General features: G+C 46.3%; 1 protein-coding gene across 9 annotated transcripts in view; it reads left to right on the plus strand.

The window, feature by feature from the left end:
• The first annotated feature begins 260 nt into the window (after window positions 1-260).
• Window positions 261-17807, plus strand: part of ILDR2 (immunoglobulin like domain containing receptor 2) — a 59521-nt gene continuing 41974 nt past the window's right edge. For 2 of the 9 annotated variants that reach the window (XM_045001994.1, XM_045001999.1), the window contains exons 1-3: window positions 271-693; window positions 15547-15879; window positions 17231-17350. In XM_045001994.1, coding sequence (XP_044857929.1) covers window positions 648-693; window positions 15547-15879; window positions 17231-17350 — 499 coding nt within the window. In that variant the 5' untranslated portion in view covers window positions 271-647. Of the gene's footprint in view, window positions 694-1011; window positions 1217-15546; window positions 15880-17230; window positions 17351-17807 lie in introns of those variants that run through there. The other 7 variants (XM_045001995.1, XM_045001993.1, XM_045001992.1 and 4 more) reach the window with 7 other exon arrangements.

The following is a 17807-nucleotide window of genomic DNA, read 5'->3' on the forward strand; positions in this document are numbered from 1 at the left end:
GTGCCCCTTGATTCCTGTTATATACACATGCATTCTATGCACCGCAGTTCTATTTTCATGCATGCATTCTCTGCACCTTAGATCTAGTTTATCGCACACACACACACAGCCTCTCTCCTCAGCTTGCTCTTCTCTGTCTCTCAACCACTGTCTCGCTCTCTGCCACTAGACACTGGATTGCTCAGTGATGAACTCTTTTTTGCTCCTGGACAGCTTCAATGGACAGCCATGTGATTTAGAAACTCCAGTTACCACTGGAGCCTGCAATACAGGGGGGTAAAAGGAGGAGGAGTAGAGCAAAAAGAGAAAAAAAGAGCTTTCCTTCGGTTTGGGCTCAGTCTGTGGAAATATAGCTCGCTAAACAGAGGTTTCCAATCTCATCTGAGATTGATCTGGAGGCCACTGGGGGAGTGGAAACCTGGGACCTAAAAGTATATTTCCTTTCGTCCCCAACGCAGTGGTAGCTTCCATTCAGAAGTCTCTCCGATTCACACACTGGGTGGCTGCTGAGTCCCGCAGATAACGGTGAAGGGAATACTTAGGTGCCAGTTGATTCATACCAGGAGGGCTCTTTATTTTTCTTTGTGGTTCCAGTTTACCCCCTCCCCCCCGTCTGTCTTTCTTTCCTGCATGGAAAGACAAGGACGATGGATGGATTCTTGGTAGGATGGATCGTTCTGCTGTGGGTAACAGGTAAGGGTTTGCCTACCACAAAGAGTAATAACTTTTTGGATTCCATGGGGTGCCGATTGTGTCTTTTCCTGGAGCCTGTGTGTGAAAGTCCTTGGCGACGCGGTGCAGTGGTGGGGGGAGGATTACATCTGGTGATGATGTGAGTGAGAGACATGCAGAGAAATGCAGGGTGAATGTGTGTTTGTCTCAGTTAGCAAAGTCTGGTGTGTTGTTTATCAGGGTCATGGAAGTTAGAGGCAGGAATGCATTGTTAGGTCACAGTCAGTGCTGCTCCCTGCCAGCGTTCTCTCTTTTACACATTCCCTCCCACCCCCAGCCTTCTCCCTCCCAACTTCAACATGAAATTCGAATGCAGCTGGGCTTTGGGTGCAGGGTGTTGGAGAACGTATCAGGAGAACTGGGGTGATCACCTCGTGCTGGGAGGAAGGAAAAACCTAGGGGAGTCCTCACTGATATTTTGGCAGCGATTTGTATTCTTTGGCCAAAATCCACGGTTTGGGGGCCTACAGGAGGACAGATAGAGGTGAGAGTGATCAGCAATATCTATGGGGAGAAGGCTTCTGATATCCTGAAAGCCCCACTGCATGCCCCCAAAACATAGTGTTCACAGAGATTTGGGGCTTAAGGGTTAGACTGTAGTCCTAACACTGCAATGGTGCATGGCTAATGGGTCAGGGTGGCAGCTCTCTGCCTTTGAGGTGAGTGGGCCAGGGAGGTATTGCTCTCTTTCTGCTTCCTCCTGGCTAGGGGACATCGGTTGCTCCCAACTTCCTCCTTCCTCCCACGGTGGCATCACCTTTCTCTCAGGCTGGTATTGCTTTTGCTGCATCCCTCTCCCCACCTCACTTTGAGCTGAGAGAATCAGAGGGAGATTGCTCCCTACCAGACAGTGTCAGAGTGAGAAATTCCCTCTGACGTTCCCTTTCTGATAACTTTGGGTCTGATGTCTGTGGCTGGGACCAGAGCGACGCTCAGGCACTTCTGTCCTAGGGTGCTGATGACGGTGCCTCTGCGGATGACTGTTATTTGGGGTGAGCAGGAAGTGGGGTGTTTGATGGCGGAGGATTGCCTCAGTGGGTTGGTGTGTGGGAGTATGAAAGGGAGGTACTGGGCTTTGGGGAGGAGACAGTGTGAACCCAGAGGAACAGATTGTCCTTGGCTGCTGTGCCAGAGGGATAGCACAAGGAGGCTTTGCTCCCCGTGGACACGCCCACACTAGGGCCAGGAACAATTGTAGGAACTGCTCCCTTCCGGCGCTCCTGGCAGCACACACCAGTCCAAAGGGGTGTGAAGGAGGCAAGGCCATGTCCACCCTCTGCATTGGCTCACGGAGAGGTCCAGGCCTGCTGCAGGGGGCACCCAAAGACGGGGCAGCCTGCATGCTTCCTTTATGAACTGGGGAGGGACTATGACTGCACAAGCCCTCTCCCAACTTCTTGTGGGATGGGTGGCTCTTGCTTGTCCTCCTCAGGGCAGTACTTAGTTTGCAGTTTAGCCTACATAGAGCCAATAGGAAACAGCACCTGAGAGCAAAAGGGGGTGGGGCTCGAGAAGGGGCAGGGGAATGGGCAAGGGGAGAAACAGACAACAAAGAACAGACTGGAAATGGGGCTAGAAGCAAAGGCAAGTTAGGGAAGGAAAGGAGAAGGGAGAAACAGCAGGATAAGACTAACTGAATAGTCACATAACAAGCCATGGAGGAATAGCAGCCCCTTGTCAGTCACAGGTAGGAGGTGCTGCCTCTCAAGGAGCCAGTGCAGGCAAAGGCAACTGCAGGAGTAGTAGGGAAAGGCCACCGTTGCCTGACCTAATAAAAAGAAAGAAAAGAAAATGAGGTCAGAGAGAGAGGAGTCACATTTTTTTAATTTAAAATGCTTCTAGGTGGTATCTGGTTTTCCAAAGTTTTCCCATGAAAGGGCCCTCAGACTTCCCACTCCTACCCAGATTCAGGATTCAGACAGCAAAATCAGCCTCTCCTTACAGCACCTCTCTCTCCGTCACCCACCCACCTTCTGTCCCTTCCCCCTCCTTTTTCATTCTGAGTCACTTCAGTGCCAGTGCTTCCTACAGCTCCCTACCACGTCTCCATTGCATCAGTTGGGGCTTAGGCAGCTTCCAATCCTCCACCTCCTCCTCTCAGTTGCTGTCGTAGTTTAACATTTCAGTATGTGGGTTTAGAGCTCCTGCACTTCCAAAATTACCACTACACTAGTGCCTGCCTGCTTACAGTGGGGTACTGATATCTGGCCCCCCACCATGCCCTGTCTAAAGGAGCCCTGGCCTGGTAGTTAACAACAAGGTATTAAATTTCCTCCCTTCTAAAAGAGCTTCCTATCTGGGCATGATCTGCTGGCTAACACCATGGAATAGATACATTTCCCCTTTCTAAAGGACCTGTAGATCAGGATATTCCAGCTGCTACCATAAGAGTTTGCTGATATTTCTTCCTTCTCAAGGAGCTCCAGATCAGGACATTCCCAATGATCTAACACTGGGCAATTGACTAAGTTCCCTTTTTTAAAGGAGCTTTTAAAGGGCACTGACTGCAGTTTGGAGCAAGTGAGACTGGCATGGGGAACAAGAGTTACTATTGCAGTAAGACGGCCTTCCAAGCTTGTCTGGTGCTTGATTTTCAGGATATTACTGATTGGTGCTGACTGCCAATAGACAAAGGCCTCAAAAGAGGCAACAGGTTAGCAGTTGCTGATGCGCCAGTGGAGCTGAGCCCTGTGAATGAGTTCAGTATCAGCTTTCTTCCCTCCTGCCCTCCATCCACTGTCTCCCAGTGTTTGTGCAGGTCCTGTGTGTCTCCTCTCAGTGGGGAGAAAGCAAAGGGATGTGTGTGAGAGTGTATGTGTGTGCGGGGGGAGAGACTGACTGATTGACAAACACGGATGCAGGCTTTAGTTCTCCCCACTGGCCAAGCAGAGGAATTAAAGGTCTGTATCAAGGTAAGGAATTCCAATTCAGCCAAATCAGCAAATTAATTCTCTGGAAAAAGAGAGTGGGAGTGGGGGAAGGAGAGAGAAGAGCAAACGAAAGAGCGGGTGAGACAGAGAGGAAGCAGAGAGACAAACATAAGAGAGAAACAGATTCTCGCCCCCTCTACTCCCCACCTCCTTCCTTTAGGTGGGCTGAGAAATTTCAAATCAGTACTCACAGTTCCTTTCCTCCCAGCAGCTAATTCCTCTATGTCCTTTGTCTGCTTTTCATTTTCGGCCCCTGCATTTATCTTTTGTTTGGTTCTGTGCATTGTGATTTCTTACTGCAATTTCAAAAAATCCTGTGTCAATTCCAGTGGATATGGTTGGCTTTTTCCTGCCCCCAAGTGCCTGACAGCTGGTGTTTTAGTGACAGCAGTGAAAGAATAAAGGGCCGTTTCTTGTTTATTCTTTGCCTGAAGGTGGTAGTGAGGATATTCTCCCCACATTCTGGAAGGACAGGTACAATTTGTTGAATACCTTTGAGCTCATTAGCAAGGTTGGCCCAGGTACTGTAAACCTGCTTGCTGTCACTGGGTTATGTGGGTTATGGGGTTAGCATCCTGCAGTCAGATTTGTGTCTTTTATGGTTTTAAGTGAATTTGGTGCTGGTGAAAGGTTCAGCCTTGGAGACTGAGGTCCTCCCTTTATCTATGGAACAGGCACGACATGGGCAGCAACAGAGCAAAGGGACTACGTCTAGGAGAGCTTCCAAACTAAGTACACCGCTACCTCGATATAACACCACCCGATATAACAAGAATTTGGATATAACGCAGTAAAGCAGTGCTCTGGTGGGGCGGGGCTGCGCACTCCGGTAGATCAAAGCAAGTTCAATATAACATGGTTTCACCTATAACGCGGTAAGATTTTTTGGCTCCCAAGGACAGCATTATATCGAGTTAGAGGTGTACTTGATCTTCAGCTCCCTGTAGATCACTGCACTGCTGTCCCTTAATGCTACCCTCAGGGGCGGCTCTAGACATTTTGCCGCCCCAAGCACGGCAGGCAGGCTGCCTTCGGCGGCGGGTCCGCTGGTCCCGCAGCTTTGGCGGACCTCCCACAGGCACGCCTGCAGGAGGTCCGCTGAAGCCGCGGGACCAGCGGACCCTCCGCAGGCAAGCCACTGAAGGCAGCCTGCCTGCCGTCCTCGCGGCGACCGGCAGAGCGCCCCCAGTGGCTTGCCGCCCCAAGCACGCGCTTGGCGTGCTGGGGCCTGGAGCCACCCCTGGCTACCCTACAAGGACAGTGGAGGAATCCTTGGATGGTATAAAGCCACCATTAGCTGGCTTTACTCTCTCTGCTTCTCCAACCGCAGCTGGGTGGGTGTGCTAGGGCTGGAGGGGGCAGTGCTGGATTGGCCCCAAGGGAACTGCTCTAGCTGCTGTAAGTTAGAACAGCACTCTAGCCAGCTTTGCCTTCCCCCTCTCAGCTGTGCCAAGCATGAGCTAGGTGCAACTGGGTACTGACCTGTGTACATTTTCTTATCTATTATTCCCAATGGGTTGCATGTGAGTGGTGCTAGCACTGGTGGAAAATACTAGTGCACTCTAGAGCTCTGTCAGAGTAGCAGTCGTGGATGGCCTACTCAGTTCTCAGGCTCCTGGTTGGCACTAACATTTATTGGCAATTTTGAAAGTGGTTTCTGTGATGTAGGGTTGCCAACATTGTATTTCAAAAACAAGGGACTGTTTTCTTAGCACCCTCTCCCCTCCCTCTTCCTGATATTATTATCATTATTTTCATAATTATTATTATTAATAATAATAATTAATAATAAGCACCACTCACCTACATTCACCAAGGGTATTTCTTGCTGCTTTTTGCAGCACTCAGAAACTCCCAATCTTGCTGCACAGAGATGAAAAAATGAAGGACATCCATTGTAATAAGGGACTGATGGGGACCCTACTGTGATGGTGAGCTGAGACCACATAGCAGATGCTATGAAACTACTATAAGATGGTAGTGACTTTCAGTCAGTAATGGGATGGGTGGTATTTGATCCCGTGAGTAGACCTGTATTAATATTTTACTTGAACATATAACCGTAGGTTTGAGGAATATAACAAAGGAGCAGCAGTGTGAAGTATTCAGGAGTGAATGTCACATGATTCTGAGAGTTTAATGAGGTGGGTGAATTATTGATGAGAGGGTGACCCCTGGTGGATCCCTGACTCTTGTAAAAGGCCTGGGATAATCCCAAACATTGCAGGGATTGTTCAACCTCGTGCTGCAGTGCAACCCTCCAGTTAAGTCAGGAGCATGGAGTATCTATGGAGCCACATCAGAGTGAATGGGGAAGATCAAGGAAAGGCCAGTGTCTACTGCCATTTGTTAGGCTGAAGAACCCAGATTAGATTCTAGGCCGAATGATTTCATACTGGGGTTCCATGGACTGGGTCTCAAGATTTACACAGTTTGTGCCTTCTTCTGCCCATCTTTCCTTCTTTAGCCTGTGAGTTTAGGGGTGATTTGGCTGTGGCTCTCGCTTTGTCCATGGAATAGGTACAGCAGCAATACATGCTTCTCCACACTACTCCACCAGTGTACCTCAGATCTGGCCTGGAGGGTCACCTCTAGAGCTAAAAGTATTGTTCAGTCTCTATGGCCTATTCAAACTTTGGTCTCTTGCTAACTAACAAGGTTGACAATTATTGCCCATAGTAAGAACACCAGTCCACTGGGGAGTGGATGGAGGCCACAGTTCATTTCCCGTAAGTCACTGTTGTGGAAAAATTACAACATGTTGTGTTTGGATCAGAACAGCCCGAAAGCTTCTTTACTATCTAGCTGCTCTGCCCTAATACAGGAAGACAGAAGCTTATATACATTAAAACTACTTCTAGTCAGGCACACTTTCTCATTAATACTTTTTCTTTATTAGGAATACAGCAAAAACAAGCTTTTCCTGTTATTCACAGGTTGTTTTTTTGAAGCTTATATTTCTCAAGATTTGCTGTTGCAATTGGCACTTGTAATTTTTTTTTCTTTCTCCTGCTGCCCTTTGACCACGTACACACAGCCTGACCAGACTTTAGCACGTACATAGTTTTCTTGACCAGAGTTTAGGCCTACTAAATTTTCCTTTACAGTCAAGTACCAGCCACCAATCAGATAGCAATGACTTTTGGAAGGTACTTAATTGGACTGGATTCAAACCAGCAATTAAGAGGCGAAAGTCTCTATATAACATTCCAAATCCCTTTAGTTATGTACTCACTGGCTCTCATCTTCTTTACTCATAGAATTTTAAGGCCAGAAGGGACCATTGTGCTCATCTAGTCTGACCTGCACATTGCAGGCCACAGAAACTCACCCACCCACTCCTGTAATACACAAGCCTGTGGCTGAGTTACTGAAGGCCTCAAATCATGATTTAAAGACGTCAAGTTACAGAGAGTTCACCATTTACACTAGTACACACCAGTAGGTGACCCAGGCCCCAGGCTTCAGAGGAAGGTGAAAAAAAAACCCAGGGTCTTTGTCAAGCTGACTTGGGGAAAAAGTCTTCCTAACCCCAAATATGGCCGCAGTTTAATCCTGAACATGTGGGTGAGACCCACCAGCCAGATACCTGGAAAAAAATTCTCTGTAGTAACTCAGAGTCCTCCCCATCTAGTGTCTTATCTTCGGCCATTGAAGATATTTGCTAATAGCAGTTGCAGGCCATATGCCATTGTAAGTAATCTCATTATAATACCCCCTCCATTAACCTATCAAGCTCAGTCTTGAAACCAGTTAAGTTTTTTATCCTCACTGCTCGCCTTGCAAGGCTGTTCAAGAACTTCACTCCTCTGATGATTAGAAACTCTTATCTAATTTCAGACATAAACTTATTGATGGCCAGTTTATATCCATTTGTTCTTGTGCCAACATTGGCCCTTAACTTAAATAATTCCTCTTCCTCCCTGGTGTTTATCCCTCTGATGTATTTGTAGAGAGCAATTATATCTTCCCTCAGCCTTCATTCTGTTAGGCTAAATAAACCAAGCTCCTTAAGTCTCCCCTCATAAGGTAGGTTTTCCATTCCTCTGAACATCCTAGTAGCTCTTCTCTATACCAGTTCCAGTTTGAATTCATCTTCCTTAAACATTATTCCAGATGATGTCTTATCAGTGCCTTGTATAATGGTAATAATGCTCCTCTATTTCTACTGGAAATACACCCTAATGTATTTTAGGCTTACATTAGCCTTTTTCACAGTTCAGAGTTATTCTGTGATCAACCAATACACCAAGGTCTTTCTCATCATCTGTTGCTTCAAAATGAATCGTCCCGTACTTAAAGCAAAAATTCTTGTGGTTGGTCCCTAAGTGCACGATCTTGCACTTTGCACTATTAAATTTCATCCCATTTCTATTACTCAAGTTTTCACGGTTGTTCAAATCTTCTTGCATGATATTCTGGTCCTTCTCTTTGTTGGCAATACCTACCAACTTTATGCTATCTGCAAATTTTATTTGCACACTCCCACTTTTTGTGCCAAGGTCAGTAATGACAATGTTAAATAAAATTGGTCCCAAGACCGATCTTTCAGGAATTCCACTAGTAACCTCCCTTCAGCCTGACAGTTCACCTTTCAGCATGACCCATTGTAGTCTCCCCTTCAACCAGTTCCTTAACCACCTTTTGATTCTCATATTCATCTGCATCTTCTCCAATGTAACTAATATTTCCCATGTGGAGCTGTATCAAATGCTTTATTAAAATTCAGGTTATCTCTCAGAGAAAGAGCTCAGGTTGTCTGGCACTACTTGCCTTTTGTAACACCATGTTGTATATGATCTCAATTAATGTTTACCTCTATGTCCTTAACCACTCTTTCAAAATTTGTTCTAAAACCTTGCACACATTTGAGATCAAACTAACTGGCTTATCATTTCCCAGTTCACTTTTTCCCCCTTTCTTAAATATAGGAATTATATTTGCAAACCTCCAGTCATAGGGTATGACAGATTCCTTAAAAATCCTCGCTATTGAGCTTGCAATTTCATGTGCCAATTCCTTTAATATTCTTGGATGGAGATTATCCAGGCCCTCAGTTTGGTCTCATTAAGCAGTTTGAGTTTAGCTTCCACCTTAGATGTGGTAATTTATACTTCCATATCCTTTTTCCCATTAACCACCCTGCCACTGTCAACAAGCTCCTCATTACCATTATTAAAAACGGAGGAAAAGTATTTGTTTAGGTGGTAGGACATACCTAGATTGTCTTTAATGTCCATGCCATCCTCAATGCTTAGCGTCCTGCTTCCTCTTTCCTTGTTTTCTTTTTATTTATATGTCTAAAGAACCATTTACTATTGGTTTGAATTTCCTTTGCAAGGTCCCACTCTGCTTGGCTTTTGGCAATTCTCACATTTTCCCTATACTTTCTGACCTCAAAGAGGTAGCTTTCCTTGCTAATCCATCCCTTCTTCCATTCCTTGTAGGCTTTCTCATAACTTCTTTGAGATGCTTGTTTTGTCCAGTTTGGTCTGCATTCCATCCCTACGAATTGTTTCCCTTTGCTTGGGAATGCAGGATCCAAATAGTTTCTGAAATTTTGACTTAAAATAATTCCAAGCCTCTGCCTCCTTTGCATTCTGATCCTTAAATTCTTCAATCTGGTCCACTTCCCTAATTCATTCCCTTAATTTTGTAAAGTTTGCCCTTTGAAATCAAGGACCCTAGTTGCAGACTTACTTTTGTTTATCCTTCCATTTAGTTTAAAATGAATTAACTCAGGATCACTCAAACCAAGGCTGTCCTTTACAACCAGTTCTTCTATGAGATCCTCACTACTTATCAACACCAAATCTAAAATGACATCACCTTTTGTTGGTTTGTGACTATTTGGTGAAGAAATCTGACGGTTTTAACATACAGGAATACCAGGGTCTTACCATTATTAGCAGCAGTTGTCCTCCAATCTGTACTGGAAAGTTAAAGTCTCCCATAATCACACAATCCCCAGTTGTATTTATTTCATTAAAAATATTAAAGAGGTATCTATCTATATCCAAATTGGATCCTTGGGATTTGTAGCAGACCCCAAGCACTATCCTAGTGGAGCTTCTGTTTCCTTTCTTCCCCAAAGTGATTGTGACCCAAACAGATTCCATCATTTTTAATTTCTTTATGATCTATCTTGTCATTAATATACAAGGCTACTTCACCACTGTTAGCTTCATTTCTGTCTTTTCCTAAACAGCATATACCCTTCAATACCTGTATTGCAGTTATACCGACTGTTCCACCATTATTATCCCTATGATTTCCAGTTCCTCCATTTTGTTTCCCTGGTTTCTTGCATTGGTGTACAGTCATCCTAGCTCAGGGGTTCTCAAACTGGGGGTCAGGACTTCTCAGGGGGTCGTGAGGTTTTTACATTGGGGGTCACGAGCTGTCAGCCTCCACCCCAAACCCTGCTTTGCCTCCAGCATTTATAATGGTGTTAAATATATTAAAAGTGTTTTTAATTTATAAGGAGTGGTCACACTCAGGGCTTGGCTACACTTACAAATTTGCAGCGCTGCAGCAGGGTGTGAAAACACACCCTCTCCAGCGCTGCAAATTGCAGCGCTGCAAAGCGCCAGTGTGGTCAAAGCCCCAGCGCTGGGAGCGCGGCTCCCAGCGCTGTCCCTTATTCCCCACAGGGAGGTGGAGTACGGACAGCGCTGGGAGAGCTCTCTCCCAGCGCTGGCGCTTTGACTACACTTAGCGCTTCAAAGCGCTGCCGCGGCAGCGCTACCACGGCAGCGCTTTGAAGTGCTAAGTGTAGCCACAGCCTTAGAGGCTTTCTATGTGAAAGGGGTCACCAGTACAAAAGTCTGAGAATCACTGTCCTAGCTGTTTCTGCTTGGCTTCACTCAGATTCCTCGCCCAGGTACAGTCATTTTACTGCCAGTGTCACCTACCTGACAATTGCTGTCAGTGGTATTAATAACATAAGAACATAAGAAAGGCCGTACCGGGTCAGACCAAAGGTCCATCTAGCCCAGTATCTGTCTACCGACAGTGGCCAATGCCAGGTGCCCCTGAGGGAGTGAACCTAACAGGCAATGATCAAGTGATCTCTCTCCTGCCATCCATCTCCATCCTCTGACGAACAGAGGCTAGGGACACCATTCTTACCCATCCTGGCTAATAGCCATTTATGGACTTATCCACCATGAATTTATCCAGTCCCCTTTTAAACATTGTTATAGTCCTAGCCTTCACAACCTCCTCAGGTAAGGAGTTCCACAAGTTGACTGTGCGCTGCGTGAAGAAGAACTTCCTTTTATTTGTTTTAAACCTGCTGCCTATTAATTTCATTTGGTGACCCCTAGTTCTTGTATTATGGGAATAAGTAAATAACTTTTCCTTATCCACTTTCTCAACATCACTCATGATTTTATATATTGTCACTATCTTTCCTCTTGATGTCCATTCCCCTACCTTCTGTTGTTCTTTTCTCCATTGTTGTACCCTCTCTTGATTTTTCTCCTGTTCAATATTAGAATAAGGCACAGGGCCGCCCAGAGGGGGGGGCAAGAGGGGCAATTTGCCCCAGGCCTCGGGCCCAGCAGGGGCCCCCACGAGAGTTTTTCGGGGCCCCTGGAGCAGGGTCCTTCACTTGCTCTGGGGGCCCCGGAAAACTCTCGTGGGGCCCGGCCCGGGCCCCCGGAGCTTCTTCGCTGGCGGGGGGTCCTTCCTCTCCGGGATAGAAGGACCCCCCGCCGCAGAATTACCGCCGCTGCCGGACCCGCTGCCGGAGTGCAGCCGGATCTTCGGCGGTAATTCGGCGGTGGGGGGGTCCTTCCGTTCCGGGACCCGCTGCTGAAGTGCCCCGAACACCCGCGGTGGGGGCTGCACTTCGGCAGCGGGTCGCGCTTCGGCGGTAATTCGGCGGCGGGGGGTCCCCGCCGTGGGTCTTTGGGGCACTTTGGCGGCGGGTCCCGGAACGGAAGGACCCCCCGCCGCCGACTTACCGCCGAAGCGGGGCCCCCCGCCGCCCAAGACCCCGGGCCCCCGGAATCCTCTGGGCAGCCCTGATAAGGCATGGAGATTACTTGAGCGTCTCCCCCAAATTACTAGTTTAAAGCTCTTTTAATCAGTTGTGCTAACCTCCCAGAAGTCTGTTTCTCCGCTACTCAGGCAGAGTCCATCCCATGAGAAACAGTCCTCTGTCCGTGAATGCCTCCCAGTGGTCGAACATCCCATAGCCCTCCTCATAGCACCGTTGTCTGAGCCATCTGTTGATCATCATAAACTTTCATCTACTCCACTTTCCTTCTCTCAAAACTCAGGTTCCTGGGTCTCCTGATTAAAATTTTTACAGAGATTTTCCTAAGCCATGTAGTTCAGAGTCCAAGGACTCCTGATTTCATACATACATAATCATCTTTCTCTCATATACACAAAGTTATGTAAAACCAAGGAATGCTGGTTCTATGGTTTCATAGCATTAGCCATACTAGATCAGACAATTGGTGGTGTGGGCCCTATAAGTACCTAGACAGACCTCTGTGCACGATCTCCTGGTGACCTTAAGAATAAAGTTCATTTTATTCTTTCATCAGTTTGGACTAATCTCCTCTCTTACAATAAATGACTGCTAAATGGACGCAGCCAGGACCCTCTTAAATTCTGGTGATGTATTTGATTCAATCATTGCTTGCAAATGTAAGTGCCTCAGATTACCTTTATATTATGTAATCATTTCCTGTAAATTTTCTTTAATCACTACGAAATGTACTGGTCATTACTTGCGTCTATTGCAGATTGCATCGCACAGGAGTGAGTAAATGCAGTACATAATTTAGAACCCTAGAAGGAGCTTAGAAAGGAATCAGCAGGAAAAGAGGAATACTATACAGTATTGCAAGCCCCAAACATAGAAAAATTCAGTCCCTCTAGTCCTAGTTGTATTAAACTAGATGAAGAGGACACAATCAGTTGCTCATAACTAAACCTTTCATCATTTTTAAAACCTCCATCATGTTTCTTGTTGCTCTTCTCTCCAAACGTCCCAGGTTTCTGTACTTCACCCTCATATACGCACATGACGTCCTTTCTGTCCTCATGATTCCTTCAAGTTCAGCCACATTTCTTGGAGGTGAGGAAACTTAAACTGGAAGCTGCATCTGGATTATTGCTGCACCATTGATTTATATGAAGTCACCATCACGTTTTCACTTTGTTTTAATGGAACCTAGCAATCGGATATCTTTTTTTGATGGCTACTGCTGAAGCAGAAGCAGCATAATGAGTGAACAGATTCAGATTTTTTAGCTGAAGAAATAACAGGTTTAAAATTCCCAGTTCCACACTGTGTGTGTGTGTGTGTGTGTGTGTGTATTAGGGTTTAACTAGAACTAGGGTTTCCATTGCTCCAGCTTCTCAATCTAATGCTACATTGCTCTTGCTGAACATCATCACTGGGCACTGAATCTTAAAGAATATAAAAAAGCAAGTGGATAAGAGTGCTACTAGACTCCTTGTTGTTTTTGTAAATACAGACTAACACGGCTACCCCCTGATACTTGTTGTTGCATGGAAGATGCCAAGTTGCTCATCATATGCGTCCCATACACTGTCTGATGGAAACAGAACCCCTATGCTGTATTGTCCCACACATTCCCACTCTGTTTTCCCCTATGTGGACCTCCAGAAGGGCATGCGGGTGGTTGGTCAGATGAGAGTTTGCTAAAGCTCTGCTAATCATTTATTAAAGCAGTCCTTGGCTTGCCCAAGCCCTTAATCTCATTAACAGGAAAGTGGGCTATGCAGGGAAGGGACTTTACCGTATAGAATTCACTGAAAATAACTGTGTTTGCTAAGCAAATACTTCGTTCACAAGGGAAAGATTTAAATACCCACCATTTCTGCAGAGTCACTGTTTTATCAGCTGAGCTGCAGCAACATGATGGGTCATCTGGTTAGCTAATTTAACACACTGTGTGGGGTGCAGATAGTATGGAGTCATGCATATTACTTCCTATGGCAGGTTTGTTACAGAGCACTGGGATGGGGAAGGTATTGAGAATGGGAAATAGGGCCTTTAATCCATAGGTGACCAGTTCAAATCCAGCCTAAAGCAGAAGTAGTTGCTATTTGTTACCAGATCTCATGGGTTTTGGTGTCCAAGTGAAATAAGTTGTGGGTCTCAGTCCCAGCTCCTAGTAGACAATTATCTCTATCCCTCAAAACTGGCATTAATAGGCTTCTGTGTTGCAATCTCTTCACAATCCAGTGACTGAATTGGTTCTGTACACTGTGCCTTGCTAACTTCTTCAAAAAGAAAAGTCACAACATTAGTCCAAGACTCTCCATTCCCCGATCCCTTTGCTTCTGCTCCGAATTCTGAGATCTCTGCTTATTTTCTGCTTCTAACCTTTCAAACTGCCTCCTGTGGCTGCATCCCTTCACACCCACTATGTCCCTGGCTGACTCTCCTTTATCTTTAATTGGTCTTTCCTCTGCTTCATTGTCCTCTCTCTCCCTTCAAGCACACTCTTGTTTCTCCATCTTAAAGAAACCTTCCATCATTCTAATATCATTCTATAACTACTACCTTAGCTCCCACCTCCAAGATCTTTGAGTACCCTTGCTGACTTCATTCTTCTCCTCCATATCTCTCCCTTGATTTCTTACAGTCTGGTTTCTACCCTCTTCACACTGCTAAACGTGCCTTAATTGGGGTCACTAAAGACTACCTTCCAGCTACATTTAACCATTCTGTACCTTAGATCTCATTTCCTCCTACTCACCCTTATACTTCCTGTGTTCATCCCAATGTTTCTCCTCCCTTTGCCTCCTTTTCCCCCAGTCATGGGCACCAGCCATTGCGGGAGGCTAGCCCCCAGCCCCTCCCCTTCTGCCCTTCTCACTTTAAACTACCGAAAAAGAAGGGTGCATCAGCAGTCACACATGTAATTCACTCCCATGTGTCTGCTGTGAGGTCCAATATGTCAGGCGGGGACGCAGCTCTCTTGTCAGCTGGCAGATAAATCGAATGTTAGATACTGAATGACACCTATTTCCGTGAAGTGCAAAAGCCTAAGAATTCTGGCCACTATCCTTTGCTCCTCCCACATGGAGAGAATTTGCTTAGTGTCCAGACTGCACTCCAGTTGCAGCAAGAGTTGTGTGATCTGGATTCATACCTATAGTGTCTCAGTATGGGTGTGGGACTGTGTTATGCACATTACAAGGAGCCAGATTCTGCTGAGAGTTATGCCGGAGATAAATTTGGGTAATTCCATTGAAATCAATGGAGTTACTCTGGCTTTGCACTGATATGAGTGAGATCAGAATCTGGCCCACTTACTGAATGTCTTTAGTTCATGGAGTATCCTTATCCATAAAGTGCCTAGTCCTTTACAAGTGCCTAATATGCCCACCCCTCTCATCCACTTTCTTTTTTAATATCAAAACTAAACTCACATAATCCTAATGTTCTCTCATGCTTGGATCTTCCTCAATGCGTGGACAGAAACTGCTTGTAAATTCACCTACAATAATAAAGGCAGTTGTCCAGTTCTGTCCTCGTCCCAGTGCGGCTGTTGTTATTATTTGTATAAGCTGTAGTGCTTAGGGACCCCAGTTGTGGGCAAGGACCCCATTGTACTAGGCACTGTACAAATACAGAACAAAAATGTGGTTCCTGCCTCAAAGACGTTACATTTGACCCTTGAGCCAAACTCTGGGGGGTCTTATTCCTACTCCCCAAACATCCTTGTTAACATACCTTGAGGGAAATTCCACCCCAGCACCTAAAATCTGATGGTCATTATAAGTCTATGTGAGAATGACACCATTGTAAAACATCTAATCCCATCTGTGCCCAGAGCATGTTGTCCGTTCCACTCTGGGGGATGACACCAATGTTTTTGTTTTGTAGCACTTGCTGAGGGACTGCAGGTCACGGTGCCTGAAAAGAAGAAGGTTGCTATGCTGTTTCAGCCTGCCCTGCTTCGCTGCCACTTTTCTACTTCCTCCACCCAGCCGGCTGTGGTGCAATGGAGGTTTAAATCCTACTGCCAGGACCGCACGGGAGAAGCTTTGGGTCTGACCCCCTCAGGGATACAAGCGGTGAGCAAAAGGAACCTGGAGTGGGATCCCTACCTGGACTGCGTGGACAGCAGAAGGACGGTCCGTGTCGTAGCCTCCAAGCAGGGATCCGCGGTCACAATAGGGGACTTCTATAAGGAAAGAGATGTCACCATTGTCCATGGTAATGCCCCCCTAGCTGCTTTAGTATTGTTTAGAATCATTCCTTGGCAATTATGAATACTGAAGGCTGTTGGAAATTTTTTAGTTAACTCCACCTGGGGCAAGGGTATTAATTATTATTTTTTGCATAATCCTAGTGCCTGGGGACCCTAGTCATGTACCAGGACCCAATGGTACAAGTTCATTCTTAGACAATGGACTCTACCAACTAAATCTGACCCAGAAAGGGGAGTTTAAACTCATTCCTCCTGGACTTTCAACCTGCTCCACAAAGGGGCTCTAATCCTGACCCGGAGGGATTACTCTCTCCTGGGTCAACAGGGGTGTTCTGTTTCCATGTGCATTTAGTTCTGAGCTTCTCCATACTGCTCCCACCGATGGGCCCAAATGCTGACTTGGTGGTGCCAGCTTCTTCTGTGGTAGAGAATGGGGAGTGCAGTCTCCATGGCTGGGCTTTCCCCCTCACGAATCTTCCTATCCTTTTGAACAGACCTCCTCTCCTCCTGCCCTGCCAACATGAAGGAGTAATTCTGCATCTCATGTTCATTCAACTCTGGGCTTCATCACCTACTCCAATAGGGACCTAAACCCACTCCCGCTTCAGGAGGGAGAAAAGGAAGAGATTTAAGCTGTGTGAAGTCAACTGGGGGGAGCTGAGACTTCCCTCAATCTTTTGCGGGAAGAGGCCATGTGAGACTAGGACTCCTTAATAAATGTCATCATCTCTAATTCAACAAGCCAGCTAGCTGGTAGGGGTTACTAGCTCCTTGCTCCCTGGTGTGGAGGAAACACACTCACCTCTTGGAGGGGAGGGAATATTTTACTTTGTTTTCTAGTGATGTCTTTGGGAGATGGTTGATGTGTTCCAGAGGAAGTAGCATCTAAACCCCGTTTGCCCAGCAGGAGTACTGTCAAGACACTGGGGCATTGCCAGTAGGGAGGGCAAAAGGAAGGGGAGTTAGTGGTTTGTCCAAGGGCTCCATCCTCTGCCTTGCACTCTCTTTGTGGGCCTTGCCTGTGGTGTTTCTCCAACTCCCCATTCAACACCACAGCTTACTGAGCTACATCCGTTTTTGGAGTAATGGGCTTGTGTTACTCTCTTAGGGTCCAATCCCACCTCCCTCTGGAATTAATGGGGAGTTGGATCGGTCCCTTAATCTACAGCTAGAGGCTTGACCTGTCACACAGCACTAGCTAGGGATGTAATCCCCGCAAACCACCAGGGAACAAAAATCTCCCGTCAGTGACAGCTCCCAGTGGGTTGCACTTGGAGTTGGAGCCAGTGTTTTCAACCCTTCACTTCTTGAGGGGGCTGGGGAATGGCCCCACCCTCTGCATTTTTTGTTTTTCAGATGCAGACCTCCATATTGGGAAGTTGATGTGGGGAGACAGTGGGCTCTATTACTGTCTCATCATCACCCCTGACGACTTGGAGGGCAAGAATGAGGAGTCAGTGGAACTGCTGGTTCTGGGTGAGCCATGTTTCACAATTTGCTTCTTCCCCAGTGGAAAGCTCTCATGCTCTGTCTCCTGCTGAGTAGGTTTATGTAGTATAATGTGAGGGCAGCATATATATATATATATATATATATATATATATATATAAAATTACATTGCCTGGGTCTGATTCTCCCCTGCTCCTCACCTTGGGCAGTCATTTGCATCTGGAGAAAGTGGGTGTCCAGAACAGGAATATTTCACATCCACATCGTCTCACTTGGCACATGGGCAAGTGGCTACCTAAGGGGCAGGGCAGTGAAGAATCTGGCCCCCATATTTAAGATTTAAAGTGATAAAATGCTAGCAAATAAAAAATCTGAGATTGTGTCTTTTTTAAAATACACACTAAATAGATCCCAAATGCACTGTTTTTTGCTGCACTGAGATCTGTAATGGGGGCAGGCAGCCCCTAATGTTCTCCCAGGTTGT

This window comes from Mauremys mutica, chromosome 1, assembly GCF_020497125.1.
Source record: "Mauremys mutica isolate MM-2020 ecotype Southern chromosome 1, ASM2049712v1, whole genome shotgun sequence".
In the NCBI taxonomy this organism is placed as follows: domain Eukaryota; kingdom Metazoa; phylum Chordata; order Testudines; family Geoemydidae; genus Mauremys; species Mauremys mutica.